Raw genomic sequence first — 18,826 nt, 5'->3', positions numbered from 1 at the left:
AACGCCGGGATCACGCCCTGAGCCGAAGGCAGACGCCCAACCGCTGTGCCACCCAGGCGCCCCTGTATAGTTCACTCTTAAATGAAGGCTTTGAGTGTGTATTTCTATTCAACTCTTTAATCACATTTTTAAAAAACACCGTTGGAGTTTGCACTAATACACTAACCAAGCTGTAAATATTAATACAGTTCCATCTTGATAATGCATATTCTTAAGATCTAAGAGAGACATCCTTTTAGAAAAGATAATGTGTCTCAAAAATGAAACGAGGAGGATTTTTAACATGTTAAGTGGGGTTTTATGCATTTCATCTCGTTTCAAAGGAAGGGTCCTGGGAGATGTAATGTAATCGTGCTATTTTGTTTTGCAGGTGTGCTTTTTTGTGGCTCTCTACTACAATGTCATCATTGGCTGGAGTTTGTTTTATTTTTCTCAGTCTTTTCAGCAACCTCTTCCTTGGGATCAATGTCCTTTGGTGAAAAATGCTTCACACACTTGTAAGACACGTATCATGTAGTGTTTTTCTATAAAATAATCATAAAGTTGCTAAGGGCGTGAGGTTTTGAGATTTTTTTTTCTTTTTTTAAGATAATGTGGAACAGTCTTTCAAAATTATCATAACAAGCTTTCCTCACTTTTAGAATTGGCATACTTAGAGCAAAGCCTGTTGGCACCATCTAATTTTACTAGGTCTTCCCGAGTTATTTTATCATGCCGCATGACATTGGGGTAAAATGTTACAACCCATCAGTTGTTAACTTAGACAGTTTTTTATTTTGTACCCCTTTCTTGATGCCTTACATTTTGATTAAAATAAATAAAAATAACTTCTAGTTATAAAATAAGTAAGTCATGGAGATGCAAAGTACAGCATAAGGAAGATAGTAATACGGTAAGAATTGTATGGTAACAGATAGTAACTATATTACTGTGGTGAGCATCGTGTCATGTACAGAATTGTAGAATCACTATATGGCACACCTGAAATGCATATAACATTGTATGTCAACTAAACTTCAGTAACACAAATTTTTTTTTTAAAAAGGACCTGCAGGTAATCATAAAGGAGATAAAAAACGAAAATAACATAAAAAATAAGACAAAAAGAATCTGTATTGAAGTAATTGTTTGTGTGTCTTTAGTTCCCTTTCATAGTTTTCCCATCATTTATTTTTAAATCCTAGTATATTAATAAAGGACAATTCCCTAGAGTAGTGATGTCCAGTAAATATAGAATGCAACTCACAAAGGTAGTCTAAAATTTACTAGTAGTCACATTGAAACAAGTTAGAAATAGGTGAAATATTTTTCCAAAATGTTAACATTTCAACAAATAATTAATATGTGAATTATTTTACATTATTTTTCTTGTACTAAGTCTCTAAAATCTTCTTTGATTTTGTATTTACAGCACATGCCACTTTAGACTAGCTTCATTTCAAAAGTCACATATGAGCAGCAGCTAGCGTATTTGACAGCTCTGTCGCAGGGAGTCAGTCAGATAATTCTGGGCATGAAAGGGGCTATAAACCTGTTGTGTTTTAATTACTTTGATAAAAAGCTTACATATTCCTGTTTCAGAAATGTGTAATAAAAAATATCAACAAGAATACATGGCTGTGGATTTTTCACAATTTTTCACAGTGAGTTTTCACTGTGAATATAAATGCTTCTCTAGAATAGTAGTACTTTTCGATGAAATGTTAAGAATGGATTTACAGGCTTACTGGGAAAAAAATGCCTCATTACTCTTCCAAGCTGAAATAATTGCATTACCTTTCTTTCTACAGTTGTAGAGCCAGAATGTGAAAAAAGTTCTGCCACCACCTATTACTGGTACAGAGAAGCCCTGAATATTTCCAGTTCCATTTCTGAAAGTGGGGGCTTAAACTGGAAGATGACCATCTGCTTGCTGGCTGCCTGGATTGTGGTTTGCTTGGCTATGATCAGAGGCATTCAGTCTTCTGGAAAAGTTAGTATGCTAGAGCCCCTTCTGCTTCTGCTCATCACCACTCCTGCATGTGATGCCCACCTCAAGCCCCGCTGTAAATGTCTGTGGGCAAACTACAAGTACCATGTCATTCTAGGTAGTTACATAAAGATTGGCGAAAAGTGGTGCTTTAAAAAATGTGCTTAAATTAAAGAAAGAGCATAGATGAAGACGTGTTTTATAGTGAAATCTAAAGTCACTTGTAATCTTATTTCATCAAGGAGATCTTTTGAAATTCTGTGTCTACCTGAAAGACCTTTATTTTTGCTATTCATGCCATTGATCCTCATGTTTCAGTTCACATAGATGAAGGTGAGGCAGAAATAACAGGGGAGCAAGTCCTACAGATCTGGGGGTAAAGCTCAGCTGGGGGAAGGGAGGTGGGGTGGGTAGGGAGGCATTCTAATGTGAGGCTTTGCAAGTCAGAGAGAGGAATTCACATTTTATTGCAACTGTATTAAAAATCCCTGGAGTGCATTCAGTAGGAATAAGGTAACCTGAGCGGTAGCATGGAAACTAGGAGAATATTCACAGTAGGGCAGGACTACTTCCGGATGTTGGACTTTAGCCCCTTGATTTGCTGAGACAGAGACAGAGACAGAGACAGGTGGAGAGACATCTTGGGGGGGAAGTCAGAAGTTCTTTTCTGGACCCGAAAAGTTTTAGAGACCTGTTAGGCTTCTACATGGAGATGTCAAAGAAGCAGTAAATGTCTGGTTAGGGCAATTGCTTTACTGCGATAAACATTCCACTTAACTTTAAGCATGAACACTTGTGAAGCAGAAAGTTAAACCTTGACATTGTTAATTATTCAGAGTCTTAGGAGACTTATAGGAGCCCACTCTCCAGAAGATTTATGGAATTATAATGGAATTTTGATTAATGGGGAAAAAAAAGGACTCTTTTTTGCTGTTGCTGTTACCTAAAACAATAAAAGTAGGAATTTGTTAGGGAGATAGTAGCCATTAATTTTTTTTTCAATATTGTTTGTTTTGTGAACTTTAAGAAATAAACACTACTCAAGTTACATTATACCTGTGGACTATTTTAAAGGAGTTTAAGTAAGGGAGATTCCCTATTTCTCGTTCTATCTCATACAGGATTTCAAGTAAGTCACACTGCATTAAGACTAATAAGCCATTCTAATGTGATGGCTGTAAAAGTATTAATAGTACTATTAGCCATGCTACAAAAAGTATCGAACGGAACACAAACTCTTAACTACAGAAAGAAATATAATTTTAGTGTGTCTCACCTATATTTTTTTTTCTTTGTAGATCATGTATTTTAGTTCTCTTTTCCCATATGTGGTACTTATATGCTTCCTAATCAGAGCACTCCTTTTAAATGGTTCAATTGATGGCATCCGCCACATGTTTACCCCTAAGGTATGTACTGCATTTCTATTTAAGGCTTATGATCATTAAAGCATTATGTTTATTGTTCAAATGTTCCCACAGTTAGATTTAAAGGATAATTGTTCTAACATATGTATGCTAGCCTTTTAAATTATAGCTGTTATATTAACCAGCTTAGGAAAACCAGGGCTTTTAAATATCCATAATTATATCCATCTATTTCCAGTTTTAAATGACTCATTTTAGTTCTAGAGTAAGTTCTATGTGAACTTTAAAAATTCCTTTATAATAAATTAACTCCTAGTTTTTTACACTGATAAATTTTAGGACTTTTCCATCTTTTTAAAAAAGATTTTATGTATTTATTTATTTGAGAGAGAAGGAACACAAGCAGGGGGAGGGGCAGAGGGAGGAGCAGAGGGAGAGGGACAAGCCGACTCTGTGCTGAGCATGGAGCCTGCCATGAGGCTCAATCCCACCACCCTGAGATGATGACCTGAGCCAGAATCAAGAGCCGGACGCCTAACCGACCGAGCCACCCAGGCGCCCCAGGACTTTTCCATCTTTCCTCTACTTCCTCCTCTATGTCAGTGGTTCTTAACCTTTTGTAATTGACCCCTTTGAGAAAACCGATAAGATCTTATTACCAGAGAAACATATAATGAACATATTAATTTGTTTAATGTCTCAGAAGGTTGACAGATCACCTAAAGTCCATGAACCCAGGCTGAGAAGGCTTCTGTACTCTAAATCCTGTCTCAGAGAAAATCAATATTCTTGTTTTGAGGTTTTGTGCCTCCTAGAATAATATTTATAGTGGTGAGTTTGGGGAGTTTTGTAATGCATATGCATTTCAGGAAAATTCTCATTAGGCTCCACAAAAGGCTGAGAACTTATGTTCTTTCATTCATCTTGGAGTTGAACTCAATGCTGGACACCTTGAACCTGCTTAATCAGTCCTTGTGAACTTGGGATAGTGATTTAGCAGGAAAAAAAAAAACACCAAGTTTTGAAGTGTATATACATTTTAGTTATTCACTGAAGTTAACACCTCATTATTAGTTTGCTAACACTATTATAGACAGACATGGAGTTATAAAGTTGTGAAATTGGTTCAGAAACTGGAAGTTATCTGAAGGGTGAATGTGTAGCCAGCAACATGCTGTGGGATTTGGGCAGAAATTAACTTCCCTGGAATTCTTTGTCACTCCTGGCAGCTGTCTTGATACTATGTAAAAGAGGCTGTGTTCTTTGGGTATCGGGTTTTCCCTTAGTATTCTCTAGTAGCAAAAATGCCACTAGTATCTGATTTTCTTGACTAATTCAAAAGTCCTGGTTAGCGCTTAGAGTTGTTGGAACTCCTCAGTGAATAACTAGTTAAGATTTATAGATTTCAGCTGTATTAAAATTTAAATCGGCTTCAAATGGGCCATATTTACTGACCAAAAATGATATTTATATTGTAATATATAAAAAAAGGATTTCAGAGTTTAAAACAACCAACTTTTGTGTGAACTTCTGGAATATCACCTTATATAAGTTGGCAACTGCTTGTGACATAATTCTAAATATTTGATTCAAATAGCTATCTTAGAATTCAACTACTTTGATATGACACTTTTACATGGCCCCGTATTTAAAACTTGCATTATTGACATTTTAAACCGGGACTGGGAATCACTATTAAAATAGTTCTTTCGTTAGCTCACTTTTCATTGACTATTGATAAAATTCTGTTAGGTCACTGCAAAGTGTGATAGTTAATATAATAATGATAAGTTGTTAGTTACTTTTTAATTTACATTTTTTGTCCAAGGGAGAAAAGTAAAGCACACAAACTCTTCCCAGAACAGTGAATGGAGATTTAGTTCCTGAATTGGAAGTAAGCCAAGTAATGTCTTTAGTAAATGGGTGTTGCCTGCCATCTAGTGGGTAAAGTAGAGATAGACAGTTGAGTGTATTTGGGATCAGTATTAATGATAGAATGGTAATGTAGCAACGATCAACAAACAATATGTGTATTTCAGTTAAATCTTAATAAATTATAAATATAATCGTGATTATGTTTCATGACAATATTATATTCTATTTCAATAATAATCACTAAAATTAAACAATAAATTGAACTGAAATTGAACCATAAATCCTAGTAACTAATAACTAAAATAACTAAATCCTAGTAACTAAAATTGAACAAGAAAGCCTAATATTTGAGAAAATGTGCATTTTGGAATCTACTTTGGTTCATATTTCAGCTGTACCCCAGAACTGCTGTATAACCTTGGGCAGGTTACTTAACCTTCTTAAGATTCAGATAATAGTAGCAACAAATTTGGTGGATTGTTCTGAAGATTAAATGAGATAATCCATACAAAGTGCTTATCCATGTTCCTACCAGTACAGTCCATATATGTCAACTATTACTGAGCACTTAGAGTGTGGTACGGAATGTGATGGAGTGGCGTATGGCTTGTTACTCCCATCTTCAGTTGAAGACGCTGAAACTCAGGGAGGGCAACTACTTACTCCCAATTGCACTATTTTTAGATTATTAAATGGCAGAGTCGGGACCTGAGACTGTGGAATTCATCTTCTCAGCCACATTTGACATTGCTCCCAATGAAGGCAATTTCGCTACAATAATAAAAAGAGATAAAATACCAATTTAAACACTTGTGTTCTTCAAACCTGTTTATTGACATTTGTGTCAGATATGGCTAATATTAATTGTTCCATTTAAAAGGTTTGGTTATATACAGTGATAACTCTCGAAGAGGTAAAGCAGAGTTACTTGAAATACATGTTCAGCACAGGTGCAGAACTTTAGAACTTTGGCTCTGAAAGAGTCTGAGAGGTGATGTAGTGGAATTGCTTCAATTTTCAAAGAAAAGGCTTTCAGAAAACTATTGAAAGGAATGCATCATACATGCATGAATGTGCAAAGTACAGATAGTCAACTCTCCCAAACTTATAATCTGCTTATTATCTGCCTTGACTACTAGATTGCCACCAGAAAACACAAAACTTAGGGTATTAGTTAAATAATTCGATTTTATTGCTGATTATTTTGCTTTGGAAAGAAAACAAAGACTTAAGTAGGAAATGATTGAAGACAGTTAATTTCAAATAGTACTTTTGGTTTGTCTTAAAGATAACTTAAAAGAATTTCTACATAAGTAGAAAATCTCCATGTGAGTAAAATCTCCATCTTCACAATTGTCTGTAGTTTTTCTTCTTCCTATATTTGGTCTCACTACTAAGTGAAAACCTGGTTATTTCTACTAAGAACAGATTATTCCTCCAGTTTATATCATTCTGATCTATTTAAATAATAGAACTAATTCCATGTAGATTATTCTGAAGTACTATTTTGCAGCTGACTTCTATTATGTTTAATTTTAAACAGCTTGAAATTATGCTGGAGCCCAAGGTCTGGAGAGAAGCTGCTACACAGGTGTTCTTTGCCCTAGGTCTGGGATTTGGTGGCGTCATCGCCTTTTCAAGCTACAACAAAAGAGACAACAACTGCCACTTTGATGCTGTCCTCGTGTCCTTCATTAATTTTTTTACATCTGTCCTGGCAACACTGGTGGTGTTTGCAGTGCTGGGCTTTAAAGCAAACGTCATAAATGAGAAATGCATAACAGAGTATGGATATTCATTTCCTTTAGCTCTTGATGGCATAATTGTATAAAAAGTATACCCCCCAAACCCATAAATGTTCACTCGTTATGTTGTTCTATCTTTCAGAAATTCAAAAATGATCATACAATTTTTGAAAATGGGCAACATCAGTCAGGATATTATTCCACATCATATCAACCTTTCAGCTGTTACCGCAGAAGATTATCATTTAGTTTATGACGTCATTCAAAAAGTGAAAGAAGAAGAATTTTCTGCTCTTCATCTCAATTCCTGTCAAATTGAGGATGAGCTCAATAAAGTGAGTAGGCTGTTTAAGCACTACAGTCATTATCACGCAGGTAACATAAGCATTATCCAGGACTTTTTTTAGGAAAATGACCTTTAAAATGCCGGTGGAAGATTATGATGTTTCAAAATTCTCATTTTTTATTTCAGAGAATGTACTTTTTTTTTAAGTTTTTATTTTAATTCCAGTTAGTTAACATGTGGAACTTAAGAAACAAAACAAACAAGCAAAGGGAAAAAAATTAAGAGCTAGAAATCAGAAGAACATACTCTCTTAAATTACAAAGGTTTGCTTTACTTTAAAAAGCAATCTCATCGATTCAGCCACAAAAATTTAAAATATGAATATAAGTTGATTTTCATCATAGAAAATGAAATTAGTCTGATATTTTTCCTGGTATAATCTTAAATACAAAAATTTGGATTATGACTATCATTTACATATTGCATGATTGTTTGGACACACAATTGATATTTAGCCATTTTAATATTTATGTTGAACACGTCATGATTAACTCCTTTAGCTACCGTCATTTATTCTAATAAATATGAAACAGGTGAACATTGTATTCGCCCTTCCCCTGTATTGCCAAAAAGGAAAACATAATGGAGAAACCGACTATTGATCCCTGCAGTAAGATAGCTAACACTATACTTGACTAAACATAAAAAATCACGTGCAGGAAGTTATGGATGGAGTCATCATTTATATAAAAATCTTGAGTTCTGTAAAGAAAGATTTAGTTACTAACTTACCCTTTAAAGTTTTTGGTTTTTTCCTTTTTTAATTTTGGTCTATCTGTTGTTTTTATGAGATAACACAATCAACTTTTGTTCGGAGGCACAGTTTCTTTTTTTTTTTTTAAAGATTTTATTTATTTATTTGACAGAGATAGAGACAGCCAGTGAGAGAGGGAACACAAGCAGGGGGAGTGAGAGAGGAAGAAGCAGGCTCATAGCAGAGGAGCCTGACATGGGGCTCGATCCCATAACGCCGGGATTACACCCTGAGCCTAAGGCAGACGCTTAACCGCTGTGCCACCCAGGCGCCCCACAGAGGCACAGTTTCTTAAGAGACAGCATGATATCAGCCTACCTATTTCCAGTAACTCCTGAGCATTAGTCAGAGTTTTCCCTCTCCTATGTAACTGGTTTATATAGCCATCCCTTAATATTGCTCGGTACTAATGTTGCCATTTTATACATTTTACAGGCTGTTCAGGGGACGGGTTTAGCTTTCATTGCCTTTACAGAAGCAATGACACATTTCCCTGCATCCCCCTTCTGGTCAGTGATGTTCTTCCTCATGCTAGTCAATCTGGGGCTTGGCAGCATGTTTGGAACCATTGAAGGGATCATCACGCCCGTTGTGGACACTTTCAAAGTGAGGAAAGAAATTCTTACCGGTGAGTTTTTTTAGGTATTTGACTTTTCACTGAACTGATACAGGCCATTTATTTTACTCTTGGTGAGAGGTCAGAGATGGAAATAGGAAAGTGTTTTATTAATGCCCGTTTATTAATATATATTACTATTACTTGCTATTTTATTTATATGTTTATATACAATGCAAACAATAGACTCAATGTAGATTATATTAATTATTAGTGATTACTTATATTACTTTTCATTAATAGTAATGTCACTATCATGAATCTATTCATGAACCTATTATGAGTAGAATGAAGTTATAAAATGTTCATGTATAATTTTGTAAATGAGACAAGTAATTATTTTTAAAAGTTCAGATCCAATATTCCTTATCCAAAAATTGCATCGTTGAAATTGATGAACCTAAATTCAGTTCTCATATGAAATAGCCCTTGTAGCCTACTAGTAGTTAATATCTCTAAGTAGGAAAGGAAATAAAATAACTTATCAACATTGATGGTTATTATTAAGTCCAATCTGCAAGCAGTTATTAAAGTGCCAGTATTGTACTGCACCATCCTCACATTGGAAGGATATAAAAGATATAAGAGAAATTATAAAAGAGATAGAGACATAGGAGAGTCTTGTCTCCAAAAATAATAGTACTGATAACTGAAACCAAGTCTGGTACATAAGACTTACACCTTGTACAATACTCATAGAAGGCATAGTAGCGACTTAACATGTCATAAGAATTAAGAAACTGCGACAAGGGTCATCTAAATATATGACGGAACTATCAGTGAAAGGATGGCAGTTGAATTGGAAAGGGGAAGGGTCTTCTAGGGGTCAGAGGATAGCTTTAGTAATAGCTTCAGTTTAGCAGATATAAACAGAGATAAAGGGAACAGTTAAGGAAGCCAGCCAGACCAGAGTGCAGGAACAGTGTTGGTAAGTGATGCAAAAACAAATTGGAAAAAAATATATAAATGATACTGAATGCTGGGCAGTAGTATACAAGCTCCTCAGAGTCCTGTTTTTAGCTCTGAAAGATTTAGTAATAACTTCTGTGTACGTATCTCTCAAATATGTAACTTTATCACTTATTGCACTGCTAAGTTTCTGTATGTGTATGTAAAACAATTTCAGCAGTTTGTTAAGTGCTTCATCTTAATATTCTCAACTCAGTTGGATATAATGAGAAACTTCCTTATCTTCTCCCAGAAAAGGCGGTCTCTTCTCTGAAGTTTCTGTTTAATTCAAGGCTACCAGTATCTCGCCTGATATGTGTATTAAATAACATCTTCGCTGCTTTCATCTTTGCCCCCTATCTAAACCCTCCTGTAGTAAGAGGGCTTGCAAAATTAAGGGAAAAGCAACAGTGTAGAGGCAAAAACACACAAGGTAGTATTTGGTGAACTCCACTGGAAAACGTGTTTGGTCAGAGCAAAGGGGAAAGCCCTCTCTTTTCCCATTACCTGTCTTTCGGGATCATAACTATACTTAAAGTCACATCTTACCTTGATGAAGCGTTCCTCTGTCACCTTTGCCAGATGTGCTTTTGTCTTCTCTGATAGGACAGTAGGATTTAGAAGTAAATTACTTGCAATCTTTTCCTCTCAAATCTCCAGCGAGGCTCTTACTGTCTATACCACCTGGACTCCGCTCTTCTTCACCCGCTACGGTGTCAGTAGGTGAGAGTGAAGAGTCATAAGGCTGTGTTCGAGCTCTGCTACTTCCATCCTGAGGCTTTGAGTAAAGCACCCTGGGACAAGCATTTCAATATTTCAATATGTGATAGGCTCCAAGCAAATGTTACTTTTTCCTTCTCTACATTATATGCTTATATATAATGTTCATTTAGATGTGATGTAACTCATACTACTAGCGTTGTGCTTAAGAGATGGAGGTGATGACTTCACTTAGCCCACACTTATGGAGACTGTTAGGGAACCGCCATGTGATCGAACCCCAGGATGTCTGTTTTCTCCCCTCCCAAACTGCTGGTACCTGCTCTATTACATTTACTCGCCTCTGCTCGAAGGTGGTTGAGGAATAGAACGTTTTATTTTTGACTCCTTCTCTACTAAAGAGTGTGAGAGAATAGAGTCTAACATAAATATGGGAATACCATGTGGATCCCAGAAATCTCTCTAAGCTTTTATATTAATAGTAGCTGGTCAAAAGTAAAGAAAGGGGGGTAATCAGAAGGGGGAATGAAGCATGAGAGACTATGGACTCTGAGAAACAAAATGAGGGCTTCAGAGGGGAGGGGGGTGGGGAATGGGATAGGCTGGTGATGGGTAGTAAGGAGGGCACGTATTGCATGGTGCACTGGGTGTTATACGCAACTAATGAATCATCGAACTTTACATCAAAAACCAGGGATGTACTGTATGGTGACTAACATAATATAATAAAAAATATTATTATAAAAAAAAAGTTACTGTCTTACCATGGATTCATATTAAATCCAGGGGTAAATCCAGGTTACTCCCAATGTGTTTTATTCCATAGTATCAGGAAAGATGTTGCCTATTTTTATCATTGACAAGTTATAAAAGTGAAGACAATGTTGTTTGAATATAATAACTCATAATTAAATGTAAAAGACTGGACTGAATAAAAGCTTAATTTTTCCATCTATTTCTTTTGTACAGTGGTCTGTTGCCTTCTGGCATTCTGTATCGGCCTGATATTTGTGCAACGCTCTGGAAATTACTTCGTTACAATGTTTGACGATTATTCTGCTACACTGCCTCTGCTAATTGTAGTCATTTTGGAGAATATTGCTGTGTCCTTTGTTTATGGCATAGATAAGTAAGTATATTTGCTTTTATGCATTCATTTTTCATCTCTATTTTGGAAAGACCAGTTGTCAAACTCTTTTTCATTTAGAAGAGGAAGGAAATGACTAGAGGGAAAAATTCTTTGCAACAAAATCAAATCTTTTGCAGGCTCTTCTTCATTCAGTCTTTTTTATAAAGTATATTACCCTATAAGGTAATTAGAATTGTGCGGATGGCAATATAATCTAGGATTCTGGAGCTTTGATTTAATTGTAGTTATCCGATAGTAACTTCTAGGATCTAGTGAGTAATGGCTATGCTCCAAGAACCTTGTTGAGTTGTTTTAAGTTATTTTTGTTGTCCACATTTCACATTTCTCAGGCTTATGAAACACCACGTGACTTGCTCATCACCTGGACCGAGGCATACCTGGGATTCATAGCTGTCTCTGCTTAACTTTAAAGCCTTTCTTCCTATTTACTTTGCTAATCTGTTTTATGGGAGGAATTTTATTTTATTATGATACATAATGTTCTACGTAGCAGGTCAGTTTTGGGAAATGACCTATCCTGCTCTGAGGCATTTGTGTCGTTTGCTATGCACAAACTTTGTGTTCATGTGGAGTCATTACTTGAATAACTAGATACTTAAACCTTTAAATTATATACCTGCTTGATATGAAAAGTATGAATACTTGGCGTGAAATGAGGAATTAGTGTAATCTCAGAAGAAAAAGGTTACTGGAGGTTTTGTACAATATTTTTTTGAAGTTGTTGTCTTTAGTTAACATATATGGGCTAAGGCAATAAGATTGGCAAGCTTATTAGAGGTCTATGTAAAGGAGGAATGAGTGTGTTGCACGAAGACCAGAGTCGTCTTAAACAACATAGAGAATGTTACTGGTATTGAATGAGCTTCGTGACAGAGCTTGGAGAATGTTTTTATTAGTGTCAAAAGCCCCAGGCAAGGAAGGGGAGGGAGACTTACTTTTAATAATCATGTACCATACGGCAATAGAGGTAATAGCTGTTTAACATACATTAAATCTGAATCCTCATAAAAATGCCCTGTGGTAACTAATATCATCCGTATTATAAATGGAAAATTGGCCTTACTTGTACAGGAGAACAAGTGTGTTAGTTTTAGAGCCAGGACTGTAATTTAGACCTAAGTTTCAAAATTAGGTATCTCTATACTCTAGTAAGACACCCCTAACTCCTAACTTGCACTGTGTTGGAATTTGATATTATTATTGGACTGATCTGTGGATCGATAAGATTGTAATTTGGATTTCCATTTACACAGTTTGTCATTTACAATAGGGATATTACAAAATCTCTCTTTTTAGTAGTTAGTATCCCTAAGCAATAATAGTTAACAATAGCGGGAGAAGTGATACTACTACTAATAGTAGTTATTAAAATGATATCTATTAAATTCCTACTATATGTGCACCTATTAAATTCCTACTGTATGTGACGTATTGTGCTCTGCATACATTGCCTATGAACCTAACAATAACCTTCCAAGATAGTTTTTGAAAGTGCCCAAAAAAATGCTCTGCCATCTTTGGTGTTTAACTTAGCGTCTAAAAATGCAGGAAAATTCATTTCACTTGATTGTGGTCAAATCTTAGGGGAAAAAAATTTTTTTTAAAAGAGGAAAGGAACAGAATCAATCCCTACAGACAACAAATGCACATAAGCAAAAAAACTAACCATATTTCAAAATGAATTGAAATATATTTTTCAAAAAGAAAAAGAATGACATATATCTGTTGTTTAAAAGTCAAGAAATACGATAATTAAAGAAAAGGAAGATTTGAAAACAGCATAAACTCAGGAAATAATTGTGAATAATAATATTCAGAAATGACAATCGAATTTAAAAAAAACACAAAAACAATAAGCACAATGACTAGTTTCATAAGAATTAGAAGCTAGAAAGGAGGAGTACTTTTTTTTAAATCAAGAAGAAATACCAGGGGCATCTGGGTGGCTCAGTCGGTTAAGCATCTGCCTTTGGCTCAGGTCATGATCCCGGGGCCGTGGGATCGAGTCCCACGTTGGCTCCCTGCTCTGGGCTGGGGGTGGGGGGGGAAGGTCTGCTTCTCCCTCTACCCCTGCTCGTGCTCTGTCTTTCTCTCACCATCTCTCAAATAAATAAAATCGAAGAAGAAGGAGAAGGAGAAGGAGAAGGAGAAGGAGAAGGAGAAGGAGAAGAAGGAGGAGAAGGAGAAGGAGAAGGAGAAGGAGAAGGAGAAGAATAGCAAAGGAGCTAAGAGAAGGAATAGGAACAGGAGTTAAGCAAAGACAACTCCACATGTGTGCAATGAAGTCCTCTAAAAGCAGTGGCTGGAACCATATTAAATACTGTAATTGAAGAAACTTGCCTAAACTAAGTGACAACTGGATGCTGGAAGGGCACATGATACACTTGGAAAAATAGACATAGCCCAGCACCAGGACATAGTCTAGGCTCTTACTTCCAGACAAAAAAAAAAAAAAAGGCCATCCAGGCAAAAACAGTAACAAACAAAACTATCAAAATTATTTATGAGAGAAAGACTGATAGTCAACAAACGTTTTGTAACAATATTATGTAGTTAGAAATATTTACAGTTATCAAGGAAAGAAAGCATATGCCACAGATTTTTAAACCACCAACACTCAACATTCAAGTATAGTGACCACAGATAATTATGAACATACAAGAAATTAGGGAATATAGTTATGATGATGTCTCTCTGAAGTCTCTACTAGAGAACTGTCTTTACACAACCAAAAAATCTACTGGAACATTGGTGCAAGNCTGAAGTCTCTACTAGAGAACTGTCTTTACACAACCAAAAAATCTACTGGAACATTGGTGCAAGCCCTGGTGGGTGGGCGGTGATTATCTCTAGAAAAATATTAAGGGATATAGACTACTGTGTCATGACTACGCTTTGACAGCGTTAACATCATACACCTAGAAGGGTGACCTTTATTTCATGCAAATAATACCACAATAACCTTACCTAAAACAACAGCATAAGCCTACAGGTTACCAGGTCTACGTACTAGTTTCCAGGAAATAGGAGGGTCAGATGTGCTTGTGAAGCAGCACTGTGTGGATGTAATCAGCAAGGTCCAGACTATGAGATTCCTGTGGTGTAGAGTGTCCAGATGATTGAACAGAAAATTGGAAGAAACAAAAAAGAGATGGAGGAGGAATGTAGAGATGGAAAAGGGGCTTGAGAAACACATCAGTCAGTGCAATGTGTGGACCTTCTTTCAATTCAAACGAACAGACTATGAAAAGAAGTGACAGTTTAGATTATATAAACACTAATTGGATATTGAATGATGTTAGTTATTGCTAAGTAAAAAAAGAGACAAGGAATTTTGGATGTATTGCAAACACTGTGTTTATAAAAGTAGAAAGTCATCAGTGGGAAACTTTTCTGTAATTGGTTTTTGCTTTCACTAAACAAAAATCACAGTACTTAACTGTTTACATTTTACTTTATAAATGTTCTTAATTTATAAGTCATCACCCAATATGATTTTTTGATTCGGTATAAAATGTCATAAGTTATCATAGCTAAACCCTTGTGAAACTGTTGATTTAATGCACATTTTTAAGGTATAGAAATATTAACTTGAGGCACAATTAAATGCTTTCTTTTTATTTAGATTTATGGAAGATCTGAAAGATATGCTGGGCTTTGCTCCCAACAGATATTACTACTATACGTGGAAATATATTTCTCCTCTAGTGCTGTTATCACTGCTAATAGCCAGTGTTGTGAATATGGGGTTAAGTCCTCCTGGCTATAATGCATGGATTGAAGATAAGGTAAAATACAAAATAAGGAAGTTAAACAAAAATATATTTATTATTTTTGGGGTTTTGTCTTTTGCTTTCTTCACAGGATACTTTGCTGTTTAATCAATGGTGTTGTTTTTAATGCAAGGATCTTGAGATTTACATTTTATTTGGCCCCAAACGTGTATGATTTTGTTCCAGATTGTAGATTTTTTTTAATACATGAGAAACACGGACTTGGTTCTCACTAAAGTATGTGTTTATGTCATCATAGATGAACCAATAATTATGGGGCCTTTGACTCTAGAAAAAATATTGGCCAAACCACCAGGAATATTTTTCCTATATAAATTTATTAAATCATGGCCCAGATACTGTGTAACAAGAAAATTTGCATTAACCATGAAGACATAATTGAAATACATATTGAAGGAAAGCTTCGTTATAACTGATTTATATTGGCAATGATGAATTCAATTTCTGCTTTCAAGGTGCATTAGCCACATCATAGTAAAGATACATATTAACTGTTATAAAATCAGAATGCTTATTTTTCAGAGATACCTCTGACCTTGAACTATTCTATGGTCAATAACTCTGTATAAACAACAACTAAATTCATGACTGGGGCATTCACAAGTCTGTTAACCCTTACTAAAACCCTTGGGGCCAGATGTGCTTCAGGGTTTAGATATGCACATTTTAGAAAGACAGTGTGGCACATGTAATTTAATGACTGAGAGCAGTGCTGATTTATTATTTCTCAGGCTTCTGCAGGTGAACTGGGTCATGCTTCTCTAGGTCTTAGCTGAGCTAATTCATACAATTGATCGAACTTGGAGGGCCGGTCTGTGTCTGTGCAATCTTTCATTTTGGGCTTCTTGGTAGCATATTAGACTCAGGCAGCATCCTAAGAAACAGAGGCAGAGCTCACAAGGCCTGTAAAGCCTCGCCTTTAAAGTTGATTGACATCACTTCCACAGTATTCTGTTGGTCAAAGCATGTCGCAAGACTCTTTGCTTTACAGACCTGAGACAAATACAATTTTGTTTCATGTACTTACAGAGCAAGATTACCAATAATGATTTTTTTCTTTTCTGGCTTTCACAGGCATCTGAAGAATTTCTGAGCTATCCGACGTGGGGACTGGTTGTCTGTATCTTGCTGATGGTCCTGGCAATACTCCCGGTCCCAGCAGTCTTTATCATTCGTCACTGCAACCTAATAGACAATAGTTCTGGTAATTTAGCATCTGTGACCTATAAGAGAGGAAGGGTCCTGAAAGAGCCTGTAAACTTAGAGGGAGATGATGCAAGCCTCATTCATGGAAAGATATCCAGCGAGATGTCATCTCCAAATTTTGGTAAAAATATTTATCGAAAACAGAGTGGATCACCAACTCTGGATACGGCTCCCAATGGACGATATGGAATAGGGTACTTGATGGCAGATATGCCGGATATGCCGGAATCTGACTTGTAGCTGGGAGGAGACTACCAGTGGGTTCTATTTGGTTCATTTTTACCAATGAACATTGGCTCTACTAAGAGAAGCATCAGGCTTCACTTATCGGAGGGTGATCTCAGGTGTTCCTTGGCTGTGATCTTTAATCCCAAGTATACGTAAATTCAACTAAAGCATTCCTTCGGATTCTTTGGTTTACATTTGCGCAGAAAGAGCAGAAGGAGTTACAGACAGAGCTTATAGTGACTGAGGTCCAGGTCTGTCAGAATTTAAAAAAAAATACTTTTGGTGTTTTTTCAAGCATTTCTATCTCAAAGGAAAAAAAAACAGGCGTTACCTCAGTTTCTAATAATTTCTGGTTTAATAGTATTGGCAATTCAAAAATGGTATAATTTAAAATGTATAAGTTTGCCTTCGGGGTAACTCCCAGTATTACAGTGAGCAGTTCTGCAAGTCGGTGCCTCTAGCGCACTTCCATGAATATATTGTGTAGATAGGCTCCACTTATTTTGGTAGCATTGATACCTTCTTAGGCAAATAACTGAAGAAAACTGCAAAATATTTTCGTATGTAATCGCTGTATAGAGCAATAGTATCAAAGAATAAGAAGGCACTCATGCTGGATGACAGTTGAGATTCGGAGGTGACTGGGGATCATGTGCACGATGGTTGTATATTTTGTGTAAAATATATGTGTGAAAATGATCTAAGAATGAGTCACTCAGCACTCTCAAGAATTATGCAGATTCTGCATTTTCCTATGCCGTGTGCCTAAAAACCTACTTGATATTTATTGTGGTTTCAAGATTACTCATAGTATATTTATATATACTTGCAATGTATATAGATGTATATTAGTACTCTAAGTACTGATTTGAAAACTTGAAGCAAGATGGCATTTTATTTCATATCTTTCTGTTTTGCTTCTGTTTTATGCAAATATAAATCCTTTTTTAAGTGATTGTTAAGATTGTATGGCATTACATTTTAAGCTACAAATAAATGAAGTTAAAGATGATGCTTTGTTTTCCACACTGAGTTTTCTTGTATCACCTGAATTGGATTATCTTGCATTTCACTCAGCACTTCAGCATTTTGTAGTAATTAATCATCACGTGCCAGGAGGGATTAATAGATTGATTAATAGAGTTACCACCACTTCAGAGACAAAGGGAAAATAGAGTACTACGGTGAAATAGTGTTAACATAGTCTCACAATTCTTGAAAAAGTAGTCTCCTAGGAGACCGTGTGTCCAGTTGACTGCTTATGGCATCAGTATTGTCTCTGAAGTATAAGAAAGTATTAGGATTTTTTTTTTAAGAAACTGTTGCATCTATGAAAGTGGAAGAAGCAGAATTCCACTGAGTGCCATCTCACTAAACGGCTTTTATTAATAACTGTCCTACTGCTATATTAGTCACATTTAAAAATCACAATGAATACAGTGGCAAAATAGGGGAGGTAGTACACACATCACATCCACTGATGTATTTTTGGCCAAATATGTCTGGTCTGCTAGAGATATGTGTGACCAGACTACATCACAGCATTTAAAATATATTCCACTGTTGACTAAAACTTTTGGTTTTGTTTTTACATATTCCTTGATATAATATTTTGTATCACTTTAAAATTAAGCGATAGTCCTTGATAGGCAATGTATGTACACTTTACAGAACTCAAAAATTATAACAATTCAGTGTAGAGTGAATTTCCCTCCCAACATTTCTCCTAGCCACCCAAGTCCATCCTTAAAGGGAACCACCATTATCAGTTTCCTTCTGTGTATCCTCTTGGCAATGCTCTGCGTCTACGCGTCACACAAATAACAGCATTCTGTGTTCTGTCTTATGGATCTTATTTCTGTCAATAATTTATACTGGACATTGTTCCATGTGAAGGCACATAGATCTGCCTCGTTATTTCAGAAGCTGAAGGAATAAATTTTATTTTTGTATCAAAGCAGTATTTTTTATAAGCTTCCCCAATATTAAAAAGTCTGTAGCAAATAGTTTACCTGCTGGCCTTTAGCTCATCATGACTATAGACTGTCAAATAGCGGTATCCCTCTTCGCTCCCTCTCGCCATGGGCTCTTGATCTGCAGATTGGATA

The 18,826-nt window shown here is 35.9% G+C and overlaps 1 protein-coding gene across 1 annotated transcript in view; it reads left to right on the top strand.

The window, feature by feature from the left end:
* The window catches only part of SLC6A15 (solute carrier family 6 member 15), a 32,241-nt gene extending 14,517 nt beyond the window's left edge, over positions 1-17,724 (top strand). Inside the window, exons 8-11 of the mRNA XM_034644218.1 lie at positions 8,492-8,684; positions 11,310-11,469; positions 15,116-15,278; positions 16,359-17,724. Coding sequence (XP_034500109.1) covers positions 8,492-8,684; positions 11,310-11,469; positions 15,116-15,278; positions 16,359-16,730 — 888 coding nt within the window. The 3' untranslated portion in view covers positions 16,731-17,724. The remainder of the gene's footprint in view (positions 1-8,491; positions 8,685-11,309; positions 11,470-15,115; positions 15,279-16,358) is intronic.
* The last annotated feature ends 1,102 nt before the right edge of the window (positions 17,725-18,826 follow it).

This window comes from Ailuropoda melanoleuca, chromosome 15 (genome assembly GCF_002007445.2).
Source record: "Ailuropoda melanoleuca isolate Jingjing chromosome 15, ASM200744v2, whole genome shotgun sequence".
In the NCBI taxonomy this organism is placed as follows: Eukaryota; Metazoa; Chordata; class Mammalia; order Carnivora; family Ursidae; genus Ailuropoda; species Ailuropoda melanoleuca.
The sequence above is the reverse complement of the archived record's forward strand: the minus strand, read 5'-3'. Positions and strand labels throughout refer to the sequence as shown.